The sequence below is a fragment of the Bufo bufo genome, chromosome 2, assembly GCF_905171765.1.
Source record: "Bufo bufo chromosome 2, aBufBuf1.1, whole genome shotgun sequence".
Taxonomy (NCBI): Eukaryota; Metazoa; Chordata; class Amphibia; order Anura; family Bufonidae; genus Bufo; species Bufo bufo.
Window position 1 is genome coordinate 92,176,956 of NC_053390.1, and position 17,860 is coordinate 92,194,815.

The window sequence follows — 17,860 nt, forward strand, 5'->3', positions numbered from 1 at the left end:
CTGAATCATTTTCATAATATATATTTAAAGCAGTTGGAGCTCCATTTTCCTGATACAGAAAGGGGTTGTCTCATATTCATTGTATAGACTATAAAAAATGAACTATGTTTTTCATTTACATGCTGCTCATAAAACGTTCCACTGAAGAGTTCTGACACTTACATACTATGGTGCCACCTGGTGTTCATAGTGTATAGCAATCTTCAGTCCATCTACTGAGCTGAATGCTGGTGGACATGCATGCTCAGCCCACAGCCAGGTCTCTGCATAGTGATCCTCTGTTCACTGCAGAGCAGCCAATAGAAGACGCTCCATGCTTGCCTGCCGTGTCGACGAACCAACAACTCCTCTGCATGACGGCATAGCAGAAAAGACTATTACAGTAGGTCATATAATAAGAAGGGGTTATATTGTGTGCTGCCAGAGGGAGAAGGAGACTAATTTAGCCGGAGCCAACCCCTTGTATCACAAATTGACAACAGCACCAAGGCGGGTGCACATGGAAGCCAAAAATGGTGTAAAACATGTTTTGTTTAGTTTTTTTTACTACATATTGCTTTAAATCAACTAGGATCAGCCTTTTAAAACGTTAAGTATGAAAACCTATATTAGCAAGTGATCTAGGCAGCAGACCTAGCAGTGTGGTGTGCTGTCCACGGGTCAGTGGCATTCATGCCAAATGTCTTTTTTCTGAGGACTCACACATTTTTACACACGGTTACAGTCAGTCATTCTTGCTGTATTGCACCGCAGGTGTGCACTGTTAGGGGATATGTTCTGCCCGGCATATCCTTGAGCTCTGATATTCTTAGCAAGTATTCCGTCATATTTTGCTTAAAAGGGTTGTCTCACTTGTATCGTTATTATCCATATTGCCTCCTTTGCTGGATGGATTAATTTTTCTATCACATTATACACTGCTCGTTTCCAGGGTTACAGACCACCCTGCAATCCATCAGTGGTGGTCGTGCTTGCACACTATAGGAAAAAGCTCCTATGGTCCCGGCCACCAGAGAGACTGATGCTTTTTCCTATAGTGTGCAAGCACGACCACCACTGATGGATTGCAGGGTGGTCTGTAACCATGGAAATGAGCAGTGTATAATGTGATGGGAAAATGAATCCAGCCAGCAAAGGAACTAATATGGATAATAATACATTAGTAAGTGCCTGGTATTAACTTTCTCTACATGATAAATACAACTGAAGGGAGACAACCCCTTTAAAGGGAATGTATCACCTTTTTTCACTAATTAAAACCAGATAGTGAAACAAATTCATTTTTCTAACCTGTTTATATCTTCTCATTGTAGATTTAATTTTGTTTTCTGTATATGATTATGGAGGCAGCCATTTTGCATGAATAGCTTTTATAGATATGCTTTACAGCAGCCACATGGGCCATAGACAGAATAAATTGGGGATGATTTACTGACTCCTATGGGAGAGTTTTCTAGACATGCTCTGTGATCTATGCAGTGGTCGTTGTGCAGGGAGGGGGAAGACGTAAGCTGTGACTACCTATTGTTGATGGTGGTTCCTTTGTTACTTATACATAGATGTTACCTGACATTGTAATCCTGGCTGTGGTAATCATGAATGAAAAATTATCTCCACAGATCAGCAAGTCTCAGCATATCATGTGGCTTAGTGGGTAGTGTGAGAACTACAGGGTTTTAGGATTCCTTAAAATATAAATGATGACCTGCACAACTAAAAATAGTGTTACCAAAAATTCTTAAAAAATGCTGTAACATACATGCTTGATTTTAAACAATAGGCTATTTTCCGATTTAACGTATTACCTTTAAATGATCACTATCCTTTCAGCAAACTTAGAATAAATCTATTCAATAGTACACATAAATGTAAGAAATATTGTAATATATCTAATCACAAAAAATGCCTCCCTCCTTCTAAATCCCCATTCTCTGCTAAGTCTGTCTTGAGAGCTGAGACAGAGTGTCAACTCATAGAAGGATCTGATGACCTGCTGCACCCAGAAATCAATGTAGCTAAGAGGAGCTGCTAAAGTGAGAAACATACATTTTTCTGTGATTAAAATATATTACAAAGTTTCTTATATTCATCTGTACTTTAAAGTTCTGTAAAGTTTGTTGAAAGGTTAGTGTCCATTTAAGGCTTTAATTGTCTAATATGTTTTTCTTATGTTATGTTTATCCTATTGATGATTGTACCTGCTTTTGATTCTTTTGAATGGCCAAATAAACATTTAGAAGAAGTGCAACACAGACATCCTACAAGAGATAGCAAAATGTGTGGATGTAATTGACTATATAAAATAAACATTTAGAAGAATAGGTGCACTACTGTGGTGGATGCAATCAACAAAACCTGACTAAACCCTCACACTTATGTTAAAATGAGACTTTAGCCAATATATCCTTACATGAAGGACATACCGGAGCCCGCGCACCACGTCAAGGTATCTCAGGTGGCACGGGACCTAACGCTAACCTACCTGTGCCGTATGGGCAGTACCAGGGGCTAGTGGGTGAATTACAGGAGCGTAAGGTCCAACTCACAGCAAACGGCTCCCAGTTGCCTCCAGTGTGAAACCACTTATGCAATGGGAGGAGGGAGGAGGCTGTGAGTCCCACCCAGAGCTGACTGATATGCTTCAGGCCTCACAGGTGCACCGAATGCTGCCTATAGATGAAAATCAGGCACATTCAAATTTGGAGTTTATACACCTCCAGACATACATATACAAATTACATAATATAACGTGGTCTCAAAAAGCAGGAAATGCTCAACCCCATATGCAGTTGTGCATTTATAATCGGGGGGAGCAAATCCTGCACATGTGGTCCGTTGCTAATGGCGAACCCCAGCAAGAAATGCATACAATGGAGGATGCCTGCAGCGGACCACAAGTGCCACATAGACATCCTACACCAGATAGCAAAATGTGTGGATGTAATTGCCTATATCAAATAAACATTTAAAAGAATAGGTGCACTACTGTGCTGGATGCAATCAACTAAATCTGAATAAACCCTCACACTGATGTTAAAATGAGACTTTAGCCAATATATCCTTATATGAAGGGTTGAGCATTTCCTGCTTTTTGAGACCACGTTATATTATGTAATATTTTGAATGGCCGACTAAAATATGTATAACCTAGTCCTTAAACCTACTGGGAGGTTGTCATAGTTTGTAAAAAGAATGACCTTTATATAATGTCTAAATGTTGAGGGGATTGTAGTATGCAGTAAACCAGCTCCCCTGTAATGGTAACAGCTCTGTGCTTCTGGGCTTGACTCCAGAGCCGGCTGACAATGAGAAGTCTTCTTGGCTTTGATCTTCCGTTTTCCTTCATGTGACCTTTGCTGACAGATAATTTATTTCTTTCTAATCCATTTGAGAATATTAAATCCTTAAGGGCGCACGTTATTCTTTCTTGTTCAAAGCCATGCTAATTTGCAGTGCAATTTTCATTGTAAATATTATAAAGCAGAGCCATCTTGTCTTACCATCTAATCCTTCTCAAAGAACAAATGTCTAGAGTTTTGGGCAGCTCTGGAAGAGCTACTCTCATCTTAGGGTTTTCTTTCTTGTCTTGGATATCACCCCTATGGGAATATTGTACTTGCACGACACATTAGAGATAGGTTGGGTGCATCCAAAAAAAATGTTGGTCAGGTGACAGGACCACCAGTCTTCAGGGAGAACCACCATTAGTCACAATGTACTAAAATGGGTGGCTTAAAGGCAACTGTAATCCACAGTCACAGTATTCAGGGTGCATTGCTCTATCAAGCAGATGAGCAACCAACTCCACACAACTATGTGTATGGTAATCAAGCTTTGGTCAACCAAAGCCTGACAGAAGGTAGAGCAACCTGGAAAATGCCAAAACTTCATATTCACAAGTACACACCCAATTTATTACCTGCCCAAGATCCCATTACATGGTCTAGGAATTGGCTAATTTTTAGAGATTAAAGGGTTTTTTCTGATGGAAAACGTTGACTGAGGGCTGCAGGGTCATTACACGTAAAGCAACAGTATAAACTAAACATGTAATTTCCCTTAGACAGGTGACTACTATGTCCGCAATGCCTCTCTTTCATTCGCAGCATCGGTGGTGGGGGGTCCCACAGGTTATATTCTCATTGATCATAAAGTGATGGCCTACCCTAGCCACATGCCATCACACTTTAAGAAGTTTGGTTTAACATTTACCGGTATCTCCCTTCTCTGTATGACCATTAGCTGAAACTGATTGAAGACCAGATCACCACCTTTTAGAAGAATCTAGTTACTTGAATAGCCCATAAAGACATCTGACCATGTACAGTAACTGTTAATTTATAATATTTTAGGTCTAGCGTACATGACTCTCATCAAACCTTGTAAAATCTAAACGCTTTGAATAAAACTCACATATGGAGCCGTCTTACATATTTGATGACTGCATTATAATGCTAGCCAACCTAACCTGGCCCTAAACAGTAGATCTATCCACAGATTTTGAGTTGGATTGACTGACGATTAAATGCGTAAGAGGGCCTCCCAACCCATGCCTGACCGAAGATGTTGGGGAAAGAAGTATCAGGTCATTCATTTCAAAGGCCCTGAGTTGCAATACCAGACAACACCCATAAGCAGGTGTGGTGTTGTTTCTGGACGCAAGCAGCCATGTTTTTATATCCTGTCCAACCCCTTTAAATACAGTATATAAGCCATTTCCATGAAGAGGATCATTACTTGCTTCATGTGTGTCCTGCAAATTTTGTGTTAGCAAAAAATACACATTCCACGTTAGCCATGAACAGGATTGCGAACTGTCCCCTTTACTTCTGGTCCTTATGTGTACTTGAAGACTTCCATCATAGATTTTCCATGTAGTCATAATGGCCCCTTGTTTAAACCATTTTCTGAATTTCTCAAGAATCATGGTCTTAAGTAAAATTAAACTGTTTATAGAACGGCGCCGCTGTGTACTTCAAGGATTTAATAGCAGTTTTAACATGGCCTCTTTACTCGGCTGATCTTATTGAATGTTCTATTCATACTTTTATATACTTTTTATGTACTATACTTTTAGGCCAAGCAAATAGAGCAAAAAGAATTGTGGAACCTGCGCAGAAAGACGTGTACAAGTATGAGGCTGGACATATTCCTACCGAATGGGAAGGTAATGACATTCTTTTTAATTTGATAATGGTTGACAATCGTTTATACTTTATTTGTTTCTGTGCCATTGTTTCATGAAGCAAATAAAACGATGGCTTCATTCATGCAACCAAATGCACTGTATGAGTGAATGGCATTTTACGATCTCCTTTACTTAACTGCAGCAGCAGTTACACTGAACTATATACTGATGAGCATCAGTGGTTACACTAGACTGTGGACTGACGAGCATCAGTGGTTACACTAGACTGTGGACTGACGATTATCAGTGGTTACACTAGACTGTGGACTGACGAGCAGCAGTGGTTACACTAGACTGTGGACTGACGAGCAGCAGTGGTTACACTAGACTGTGGACTGACGAGCAGCAGTGGTTACACTAGACTGTGGACTGACGAGCAGCAGTGGTTACACTAGACTGTGGACTGACGAGCAGCAGTGGTTACACTAGACTATGGATTGACAAGCAGCAGCAGTTACACTAAATTGTAGACTTACTGGCAGAAGCGGTTACACTGCACTATGGACTGACCAGCAGCAGCAGTTACAGTAGACCAGTGGTGGCGAACCTATGCCGTGGGTGCCAGAGGTGGCACTCAGAGCCCTCTCTGTGGGCACCCGCACCCTGGAAAAAGTCTATGGTGTACCAATATGCTTTAGACTTTTCCTGCCATTCATCAGCGCAGGACGTGCTATGAACAGCACAGACAGCGCACTTAATGTTGGCAGGCTATTGTATATAGCTAAATGATAAAGTATGTGGAACATATATTACACTGCTCAAAAAAATAAAGGGAACACTTAAACAACACAATGCAACTCCAAGTCAATCACACTTCTGTGAAATCAAACTGTCCACTTAAGAAGCAACACTGAGTGACAATCAATTTCACATGCTGTTGTGCAAATGGGATAGACAACAGGTGGAAATTATAGGCAATTAGCAAGACACCCCCAATAAAGGAGTGGCTCTGCAGGTGGTGACCACAGACCACGTCTCAGTTCCTATGCTTCCTGGCTGATGTTTTGGTCACTTGAATGCTGGCGGTGCTTTCACTCTAGTGGTAGCATGAGACGGAGTCTACAACCCACACAAGTGGCTCAGGTAGTGCAGCTTATCCAGGATGGCACATCAATGCGAGCTGTGGCAAGAAGGTTTGCTGTGTCTGTCAGCGTAGTGTCCAGAGCATGGAGGCGCTACCAGGAGACAGGCCAGTACATCAGGAGACGTGGAGGAGGCCGTAGGAGGGCAACAACCCAGCAGCAGGACCGCTACCTCCGCCTTTGTGCAAGGAGGAACAGGAGGAGCACTGCCAGAGCCCTGCAAAATGACCTCCAGCAGGCCACAAATGTGCATGTGTCTGCTCAAATGGTCAGAAACAGACTCCATGAGGGTGATATGAGGGCCCGACGTCCACAGGTGGGGGTTGTGCTTACAGCCCAACACCGTGCAGGACGTTTGGCATTTGCCAGAGAACACCAAGATTGGCAAATTCGCCACTGGCGCCCTGTGCTCTTCACAGATGAAAGCAGGTTCACACTGAGCACATGTGACAGACGTGACAGAGTCTGGAGACGCCGTGGAGAACGTTCTGCTGCCTGCAACATCCTCCAGCATGACCGGTTTGGCATTGGGTCAGTAATGGTGTGGGGTGGCATTTCTTTGGAGGGCCGCACAGCCCTCCATGTGCTCGCCAGAGGTAGCCTGACTGCCATTAGGTACCGAGATGAGATCCTCAGACCCCTTGTGAGACCATATGCTGGTGCGGTTGGCCCTGGGTTCCTCCTAATGCAAGACAATGCTAGACCTCATGTGGCTGGAGTGTGTCAGCAGTTCCTGCAAGACGAAGGCATTGATGCTATGGACTGGCCCGCCCGTTCCCCAGACCTGAATCCAATTGAGCACATCTGGGACATCATGTCTCGCTCTATCCACTAACGTCATGTTGCACCACAGACTGTCCAGGAGTTGGCAGATGCTTTAGTCCAGGTCTGGGAGGAAATCCCTCAGGAGACCGTCCGCCACCTCATCAGGAGCATGCACAGGCGTTGTAGGGAGGTCATACAGGCACGTGGAGGCCACACACACTACTGAGCCTCATTTTGACTTGTTTTAAGGACATTACATCAAAGTGGGATCAGCCTGTAGTGTGTTTTTCCACTTTAATTTTGAGTGTGACTCCAAATCCAGACCTCCCATGGGTTGAAAAATTTGATTTCCATTTTTTTATTTTTGTGTGATTTTGTTGTCAGCACATTCAACTATGTAAATAACAAAGTATTTCAGAAGAATATTTAATTAACTCAGATCTAGGATGTGTTATTTTTGTGTTCCCTTTATTTTTTTGAGCAGTGTATATTGGACTGTAGTATTCAGATTAAACTTTGTGATAAATAAGTAGGAATTTGGTTGCAGTTTGGGCACTCTGTCTGTAAAAGGTTCGCCATCACTGATCTAGACTATGGACTGACCAGCAGCAGCAGTTACACTAGACCAGGGATGCTCAACCTGCGGCCCTCCAGCTGTTGCAAAACTACAACTCCCAGCATGCAGGGAATTGTAGTTTTTCAACAGCTGGAGGGCCACAGGTTGGGCATCCCTGCACTAGACTATGGACTGACAAGCAGCAGCAGTTACACTAGACTATAGACTGACCAGTGGTTACATTAGACTATGGATTGACTGGCGGCAGCGGTTACACTGAGTCTAGACTATGGACAAGCAGCAGCGGTTACACTAGATTGTAGACTTGCTGGCAGAAGCGGTTACACTAGACCAAGGTTTCTCAACTCTGGTCCTCAGGACCCACCTACCAGTCATGTTTTCAGGATTTCCTTAATACTGAGCAGGTGATATATTTAGTGTCCATGCATCAGGACTTACCACAGGTATTTATTCTGTGGGATATTCTCAAATCCTGACCGGTAGGTGGGTCCCGAGGACCGGAGTTGAGAAACCCTGCACTAGACTATGGACTGACAAGCAGCAGCAGTTACACTACATTGTAGACTTACTGGCAGCAATGGTTACACTAGACCAGGGGTGAACAACGTTTTCTGGGTGGGGGCCACATTCAGACTGAACCAACGTCAAGGGCCGAAAATAAAATTTAAAGGGGTATTACCAACTTCAATACTGTATTTATGGCATTTTGCCCATACAGTATATACCATTAAAGGGGTTATCCAAGTTATATTTATTGATGACCTATCCTCAGGATAGGTCATCAATATCAGATCGGCGGGGGTCCGACACCCGGCACCCCCTCCGATCAGCTGTTTGAAGAGAAGGCATGTGCGGTGTCAGCGCTGCCTCCTCTTCACTGTTTACCTTCTAGCCGTTGCATCTGCAGTGGTGAGCAGGTGTAATTACACCCAAGCCGTCCCATTCATTTCTATAGGAAGGCTTGGGTGTAATTACACCTGCTCACCACTGCAGATGCAACGGCTAGAAGGTAAACAGTGAAGAGGAGGCAGCGCTGACACCGCACATGCCTTCTCTACGAACAGCTGATCGGAGGGGGTGCCGGGTGTCGGACCCCCGCTGATCTGATATTGATGACCTATCCTGAGGATAGGTCATCAATAAATATAACTTGGATAACCCCTTTAATGTCTAGTTACAGTTCCAGGACTCCCATCTAATGGAAGAATACATGAAAAACACATTTGAGCAGCCAGAAGACAGACATACATGTCTGTTACCAGATGGTTGAGGGCCACACAGAATGGTATCAAGGGCCGCATGTGGCCCCCAGGCCACAAGTTGTGTACCCCTGCACTAGACTATGGGCTGATTGACTGCAGGTCTGTGAATTCTTCCTGATATTTCCCCTTAATTTTAAATTTCTGTAAATTTATGGGATGTGAAATTAGGATATTTTGCCATTGGGGTGGTACAGAAGTTGGATTCCCTCCAAACAGATATTTATGGTGTATCTAATCGAGGCCAGGTAGCAGCTCTCCATTCTGACTGAACTCTACGATGTCCATAATAAGCCATATGGACAGGGATTGTCATCGTGAGCCAACTCCTCTAAGTGACTGGTGCATTAGAATGGCGGCTTGAAATTATTTTGGCTCCCAGAAGGCACCTAGCCAGCCAGCCCTGATATAATAATTATGAAATAATATCAGATGACCGGGACTGTACAAACAGCAGCACGGTCTGATTCCAGCGTTGAGGAGCTAATCGCCATCTTCTTCGTTTCTTCCCCCGTTTCCCTCCAGTGCTGTTGCTAGAAGATGCACTCTGCAAATTGCACATCCCCAGTCCTCCCGATGAATGGTCACCTATTGTCTGTGCAGATAGCAGCATATTTTATTTACCTCCTCCCTTGTGTGAGTGGCGCTCTTGAAAGCCTATCTGTCATTGCCAGGGCCTATGGAGATTTCCAGAGCGCGTGCCTCTTTCAGCATTTTACTGCCTGCTTATTCCGTCCTCCCCATTTCCTGTAGCATTTAGTGATTAATGGCAGTTTTAATTTGCATGCTCACTTTTACGCTCATTAAAGTGTATTATGTGCCAGTAGGAGTGTAAAGGTTCAATGGAAATCTCATGCATACTAATCAAAATGCAAATAAGCCCAGATGAAAGAATGCCGGGGTCTCGATAGGTATGAAATGTCCAGTTATCTTTCTAAGCCTTTCTCATCCATAGACAGGACTATTTAATACAGGCAAGTATGGGAGTGCGCCGCGCGACCATCACCGGCAGAAGAGGCTATAATTAAACTCCTAGAGATGGAAAAGAGGTGATGGCTCATGTCTAGTGGGCATCGGGAGAAGTCCATTCCCCCTGAATATTTTATACTTGGTATTCATTCCGAGCCGCCATCCTTTCAGTAGAAGAAGGGGGGATTATGATTAGGTTTACATCTAAATACTAGCTCTGATTGAACGGTTGGGCGCTCTGTTATCAGCAGCATTGTATGTGTGTATCCTATCGCTGACGCATTGGGATTCATATGTCGATGACCCTTCCTCAGGATAGGTCACCAGTATCTGATCGGTAGGGGGTCCGACTCCTGGCACCCCCGCCGATCAGCTGTTCGAAAAGGCTGCGGCGCTCCAGTGAGCCTGCGACCTATTCCTAGGCCAGTGACCTCACATTCATCAGTGAGATGGCCTGTGTGCAGCTCAGCCCTATTCAAGTTAATGGTCCTTGGCTGCAATACCAAGTACAGCCACTATACAATGTATGGCGCTGTGCTTGGTATGCAGTGAGAAGGACACAGAGCACACTGGAGCACTGCCAACTCTTTAAACAGCTGATCGGCCCCCACCCTCAGGCCTCATGCACACGACAGTGTTTTTTCACTGTCAGTGATTTGGCTTCAGTGGTCCGTGTCCGATTTTGCTTCAGTTGTGTTTCCTTGTGTCTTCCTTTTTTTTTTGTCTGACGGGGAAAAAAAGGAAGGTTAATGAAAAGTGTAATTTTATTGCATAAAGGTCTTGTATAAAAAAAATGGACGCGGACACGGATGACATACCAGTTGTGCATCCGTTTTTTTTGACAGACCCATTGACTTGAATGGGTCCGTCCTCCGTTTTCCACTGACAAGAATAGGACAGGTTATATTTTTTGACGGACTGGAATCACGGATCACGGACGCGGAGAGTAAACGGAGGACTATCAGTTTTTTTTCACAGCTCCATAGAAATAAAAGGGACCTCCGCTAAACTGTGAAAAATTACGGAACGGACGCAGATGCACACAGCGGTCGTGTGCATGAGGCCTTAAGATAGGTCTGCAATATAGTCCTGGAAAACCCCTTTTTAAAGAGTTTCTATAATTATCCTAATGCAGCAGTACTGAAGAATTTATCATATTTATCTTTCAGAAATTTGCTAAAAGTATATATGTGCATTATCACCTGTAGTCGGGGCGCTATGCAGTGCCAGGTGTCCCAAGTAGTGTTGAGCAAACTTGTTTTTGAAGTTCTGCGTCCAAAGTTTGGGTTCGGGTTATCGAAGAATCCCGTTATGGATTCCAAATTCCGTTATGCACCGTGGTAGCAAAATCCATATCGGGATTCTTCGATAACCCGAACTTTGGACGCAGAACTTAAAAAAAACAAGTTCGCTCAACACTAGTCCCAAGCCATATCTTTAAAGGACTATTCCCACCTCAGCAATTTATGGCTGATATTTGGATAGGTCATCAATATTTGATTGGTGGGGTCTGACTCCTGGCAACCCACCTATCAGCAGTTTAACTCTTTCCTGACACGATGATTTTCTGTTTTTGCATTTTCATTTTTCACTCTCTCCCTTCCTGGAGCCATAACGTTTTAAATTTTCCGTTCACTTAGCTATATGAGGATTTTTTTTTGGGGGGGGGGGGGGGGGGGGCGCAAGTTATATTTTCTAGTGGCACCATTTAATATTGCATAGTAGTGGGAGGCTGGAAAAATTCCAAATGTAGTGGGCTTAGTTTTTTACGGCTTACCCCATGCAGTAAAACTGATCTGTTACCTGTATGATTATGGCATTTCCACATTTATGTTAGATGTTTCATGTGTTCTAATACTAAAAAAAAAAAAAAAAAAAAAAATCGGGAGTTTTTATTGATACCATTTAGGAGTGTGTTTAAGGGGGGGGGGGAGTGACAAAAAAAAATTCGGAATCAGCCATTTTAAATATATTCTTTTCCGTTGCAGCATTCATCATACAGGATGATTATTTTTCAATTTTAACAGACACGGTGATGCCTATGATCTTACATTTTTTTTGTTCATGATTATTAAAGGGAAATTGCATTTGATCTTGCATTTTTTTTTATATTTTAAAAACTTTTTTTTACACTTTTTGAAAGTACCCCTAGGGGACTTGAACACGCGATCATTACATTGCCTCTCCCATAGACTGCATTTATTTAGGAATGCAGCCTAAGGGTACTTTCACACTTGCGGCAGAGGATTCCAGCAGGCAGTTCCTTCACCGGAACTGCCTGCCGGATCCGGCAATCCGGACGCAAACTGATGGCATTTGATCTGGATGCGGATCCGTCTGACAAATGCATTGAAATACCGGATCCGTCTCTCCGGTGTCATCCGGGAAAAACGGATCTGGTATTATTATTTTTTTGCATTTTTAAAGGTCTGCGCATGTGCAGACCGGAAAGCCGGATCCGTTTTGCCGGAACACTTAATGTCGGATGCGGCACTAATACACTTAAATTGTAAATTAATGCCGGCATTCCGGCAAGTGATCAGTATTTTTGGCCAAAAAATGTAAAAGGGACTGAGCTGATGCATCCTGAACGGACTATTCCCACCTCAGCAATTTATGGCTGATATTTGACTAGCCGTCATATGCAATGGTGTTTCCAGAACTCCCGTAGAAGTGAACAATAGCTTTAAAAGGTTGTCTAAATTTTTCAAACCAGCACCTGGATCTGAATACTTTTGAAACTGCATGCTATTAAAAATGTAGTATGGCCAGTGAGTTACTCACTGAAATCTATCCGTATAGCGCCACCTGCTGTTTGTGCTTTTTCTAATTTCTCTGCCCTGCTCACTGACATGGAAGCACGCGCTCAGTTCCATCCTTCAGCCAGCCTCCAGCTGCAGTCAAAAGGACACGCCCGCTGAGAGAGTGCACTCCCCATAAGCTTCCAGCTTGCAATAAATCTAGCAAAGCAATTGGAGCAATGAATGTGGAGATCTCTGGATCCATGTGAGGTACAGGGCAGGTTCTAGCTTTGTTAGAAAGAGACTGTCATGTGCTGCATGATGTCCGATTTTCATTTTTACATTAATCATGGGATATCCCCTTTAGGGAGCATTCACACGACCGTGTTTTTCTTCCGTGTCCGTTCCGCAATTTTTGCGGACAATGCACGGACCCATTCATTTCTATGAAAAAAATTGCGGAATGCCTTTCATTGTCATCCGTGTGCTGTCCGTTCCGTGTGTCCGTTGCTTTTATTTTAGAACATGTCCTATAAATGGCCGCAAATTGCGGTCCGTGACCCCATAGAAAGTCATTGGGTCCATAAAAAACGGATAGCACACGGAAATGCATCCGTATGTCATCCGAAAATATTCTAGGAAACCCCATTTCGGTTTTTTGCGGACCGTGAAAAACGGATGATACACGGAAGCACCACGTCCGTATTATGCGGACTTACGGAACGGAGACGGAAAGATAACTGAAGACATACGGAACACACGGATCGGTGATTTGCGGACCGCAAAACCAACACGGTCATGTGAATGCTCCCTTAAGGGAACAGCGCAGCAGTTGTTGCTCTTATGCACTTGTATGGGATATGGCTTTGCACAGCCTGCTCGGTCATGTTGTAACTCTGGTCATCCTGGCCATCGCATAAGACAGATATACTGATCTCCGCTATGGAAGGCTGAGAAGGCCTGATCAAATCGCAGTCCACGGAGTCCCTGCCCGGCAACAATCTGTCTGATCAGGGCAGGAAGGAGAAGCAGAATGCATGAGCACATAGCATTAAGCTTTCTGTCAGAGAGAAAGGACAAATGAGGCCTCTCCGCACCCTGGGAGGTAAATAAACCGCTGGGTATTAACTCATAGACCAACATGGATGTTCCGCTCTCAGAATTTTTTCCCCTCTTTTGTCCAGTTTGTAATGTACATCATGTAAATACTGGTGGCGATCACTTTTTTGCCAAGCCCTTTTATTCCTCAGCCCCTATGCCTCCCTCGTACCACGTGACTGCCTGAATCATTAGTGTGGAGCGGAAGTCAGTCTGCTTGCATTTCTGTGAGATACTCAGTATGCGTCCCATAGGAACGTATAGAGAGTCTTATAGGAATGCATATGGAGCTTAAAAAAATTATGAGTGCGCCTCTTTAACCCCTCCACTACCAGGGAAAAAGCCATGAAACGGGTTGCCCAGGTCTTGCATATAAATAATCTATCCTGTGGATAGGTCATCAATATTTGATTGGTGGGGTCTGACTCCTGGCAACCCACCTATCAGCAGTTTAACTCTTTCCTGACACGATGATTTTCTGTTTTTGCATTTTCATTTTTCACTCTCTCCCTTCCTGGAGCCATAACGTTTTAAATTTTCCGTTCACTTAGCTATATGAGGATTTTTTTTTGGGGGGGGGGGGGGGGGGGGGGGGCGCAAGTTATATTTTCTAGTGGCACCATTTAATATTGCATAGTAGTGGGAGGCTGGAAAAATTCCAAATGTAGTGGGCTTAGTTTTTTACGGCTTTCCCCATGCAGTAAAACTGATCTGTTACCTGTATGATTATGGCATTTCCACATTTATGTTAGATGTTTCATGTGTTCTAATACTAAAAAAAAAAAAAAAAAAAAATCGGGAGTTTTTATTGATACCATTTAGGAGTGTGTTTAAGGGGGGGGGGGGGAGTGACAAAAAAAAATTCGGAATCAGCCATTTTAAATATATTCTTTTCCGTTGCAGCATTCATCATACAGGATGATTATTTTTCAATTTTAACAGACACGGTGATGCCTATGATCTTACATTTTTTTTGTTCATGATTATTAAAGGGAAATTGCATTTGATCTTGCATTTTTTTTTATATTTTAAAAACTTTTTTTTACACTTTTTGAAAGTACCCCTAGGGGACTTGAACACGCGATCATTACATTGCCTCTCCCATAGACTGCATTTATTTAGGAATGCAGCCTAAGGGTACTTTCACACTTGCGGCAGAGGATTCCAGCAGGCAGTTCCTTCACCGGAACTGCCTGCCGGATCCGGCAATCCGGACGCAAACTGATGGCATTTGATCTGGATGCGGATCCGTCTGACAAATGCATTGAAATACCGGATCCGTCTCTCCGGTGTCATCCGGGAAAAACGGATCTGGTATTATTATTTTTTTGCATTTTTAAAGGTCTGCGCATGTGCAGACCGGAAAGCCGGATCCGTTTTGCCGGAACACTTAATGTCGGATGCGGCACTAATACACTTAAATTGTAAATTAATGCCGGCATTCCGGCAAGTGATCAGTATTTTTGGCCAAAAAATGTAAAAGGGACTGAGCTGATGCATCCTGAACGGATTGCTCTCTATTTAGAATGCATTAGGATAAAACTGATCTGTTTTTTTCCCGGTATTGAGCTCCTGTGACGGAACTTAATACCGGAAAACAAAAACGCTAGTGTGAAAGTACCCTAAGGCTGAGATCACACGGGCGAGTATTCCGCGCGGGTGCAATGCGGGAGGTGAACGCATTGCACCCGCACTGAATCTGGACCCATTAATTTCTATGGGGCTGTGCACATGAGCTGTGATTTTCACGCATCACTTATGCGTTGTGTGAAAATCGCAGCATGCTCTATATTGTGCGTTTTCCATGCAACGCAGGCCCCATAGAAGTGAATAGGGCTGCGTGAAAATCGCAAGCATCCGCAATCAAGTGCGGATGCGGTGCGATTTTCACGCACGGTTGCTGCGCGAGCAAGTGGATTAAGGCGAGTTAAATATATATATTTTTTTTTTTAACCCCTCCAGCACTATTTTACTATGCATTCTGTATTCAGAATGCTATTATTTTCCCTTTTTATAACCATGTTTTAAGGGAAAATAATACAATCTACAGAACACCGATCCCTAGCCCGAACTTCTGTGAAGAAGTTCGGGTTTGGGTACCAAACATGCACGATTTTTCTCACGCGAGTGCAAAACGCATTACAATGTTTTGCACTCGCGCGGAAAAATCGCACATGTTCCCGCAACGCACCCGCACCTTTTCCCGCAACGCCCGTGTGAACTCAGCCTAAGAGAGATTCATTCTATTCCTGTGGACTACTGCCACCTGCAGGCCCCCACAGGAATATACCTGTGGTAGGTATAATAGCCTCGAGCAGTGTTCAGTCTACTACCAAAGAAAAATTTTTTGGTTTAGTCAGCTCATCCCAGTGCGCCAGTGAACGTCTCTACGGCTGAAAACATAAAGTAAATAAGGCCATAAGGCTGATCGCATACATTTCACCCCTCAGATGCTGTGGTCAAATGTGACCACTGCATCTGAGCAGTCTTGAAGCAGGATACGTAACAGCGTTCCCCGGCTGAGATCAGTGAACGTGTTACACTGTACTAATACCCCGAAGCCTCAAGCAGCATCGGCAGCTATTAGTTAAATATACCAATACAGGCCACCAGGTGGCACCACTGTATTATTATATTGAAACTGAACTGTATAGCCATTAATGAGCACAATGGCAATCTAACGATTGCCAGTTATAGTCACCCAGGGTGACTTTAAAAAAAAAAGTTCAAATCACACCCTTTCCCCAAAATCATAATACTTAACAACAAAAAAAATACACATCATGGACATTGCCGCGTGCGAAAACACCCGTACTATTAAAATATAATAATATTTATCTCATATGGTGAATTATGTAACAGAAAAAAATAGAAACAGCCAATTCGCCATTTTTAGTCACTTCAACTTCCCAAATAAATTTTATAACAAGTGATCAAAAAGTCATACACACTTCAAAACACACTCTGGTATCAGTGAAAAGTATAGATTGCCCTGCAAAAAATGACCCCTCGTACAGCTCCGTACGCATAACTACAAAAAAGTAATAGGGATCAGAATACATTGATGAAAAAAAAAATGTTTTTAAGGTTTTAATTTTTAATTTTTTTGTATTAAACCGCAAGAAAAACTATACAAGTGTAGTATCATTGTAATCATACTGACCTGGAGAATAAAGGTAACAGGTCAATTTTAACGCATAGTCAACGCCGTAAATAAAACTCTTTTAATTCCACCCAATTTGGATTTTTTTCCCCGCTTCCCACTACATTATATGCAACCGTAAATGGTGCCATTAGAAAGTACAACTTGTCCCGCAAAAATTAAGCCCTCATAGGGATATGTGAACGGAAAAATAAAAAAGTTAAGTCTCTGAGGAGGCGAGGAGTGAAAGACAAAAAGGGTTAAATAAAACAGGTCGCCCACTTGCACCTGATTGTCATTCCATTGATTGAAAACACCTGACTCTAATTTCACTTTCAAATCATCTGCTGATCCTAAAGGTTCACATACTTTTATCCTAACAGACATTTGATTATTTTCCTAAATAGATAAATGACCAGGTGTAATATTTTTGACACATTTTGTTTTATGTGGATCTTTATCTACTTTTAGGTCTTGTGTGAAATATTGATGTAATGTTCGGTCAAATTCATGCAGAAATATAGAAAATTCCGAAGGTTTCACCAACTTTCAGGCACCACTGTACATGTACATACACTATTGATTTTCACAGCTGCGCTTGATCTTCCCTGGTACCTGCTCTTGTGAATAATCCAGGTCGTTCTGCTCTTGTTTTCATCCCGGTTTTTATCGGAGCCATTCCTAGAAGGAGAATAGTCTGTCTGGTAAACTGTGTGTGAAATGGGGCGAGAAGGAATTAGAGAAGCGTTAATCTGCTTGGAATTTCATAACCTCCATTACCACGCTCCAAATGAAGACCATTTATCTTATTTAGTTCATATTCAAGCATCCAGAGAATAAGAAAGATTAGTTAATGAGTCTGGGTTTTAATTTAAGCCCTCCATATAGCCGGGGTCGCCACATCTTCATTTTAGCCAACATTACTAAAAGGCTACACAATCGTTTTTACTATTGTGTGTTCAAATTTGAAATCTTCTTATTCAAATCTGCTACATTTAGTATTGTTACAGAGTATAACCGTGTATGTGCTCGTCTTTAC

General features: G+C 42.9%; 1 protein-coding gene across 1 annotated transcript in view; it reads left to right on the forward strand.

Moving 5' to 3' along the window:
- NDUFAF2 (NADH:ubiquinone oxidoreductase complex assembly factor 2) overlaps nucleotides 1–17,860 on the forward strand; it is a 164,140-nt gene that overhangs the window by 103,178 nt on the left and 43,102 nt on the right. Inside the window, exon 2 of the mRNA XM_040421318.1 lies at nucleotides 5,078–5,167. Coding sequence (XP_040277252.1) covers nucleotides 5,078–5,167 — 90 coding nt within the window. The remainder of the gene's footprint in view (nucleotides 1–5,077; nucleotides 5,168–17,860) is intronic.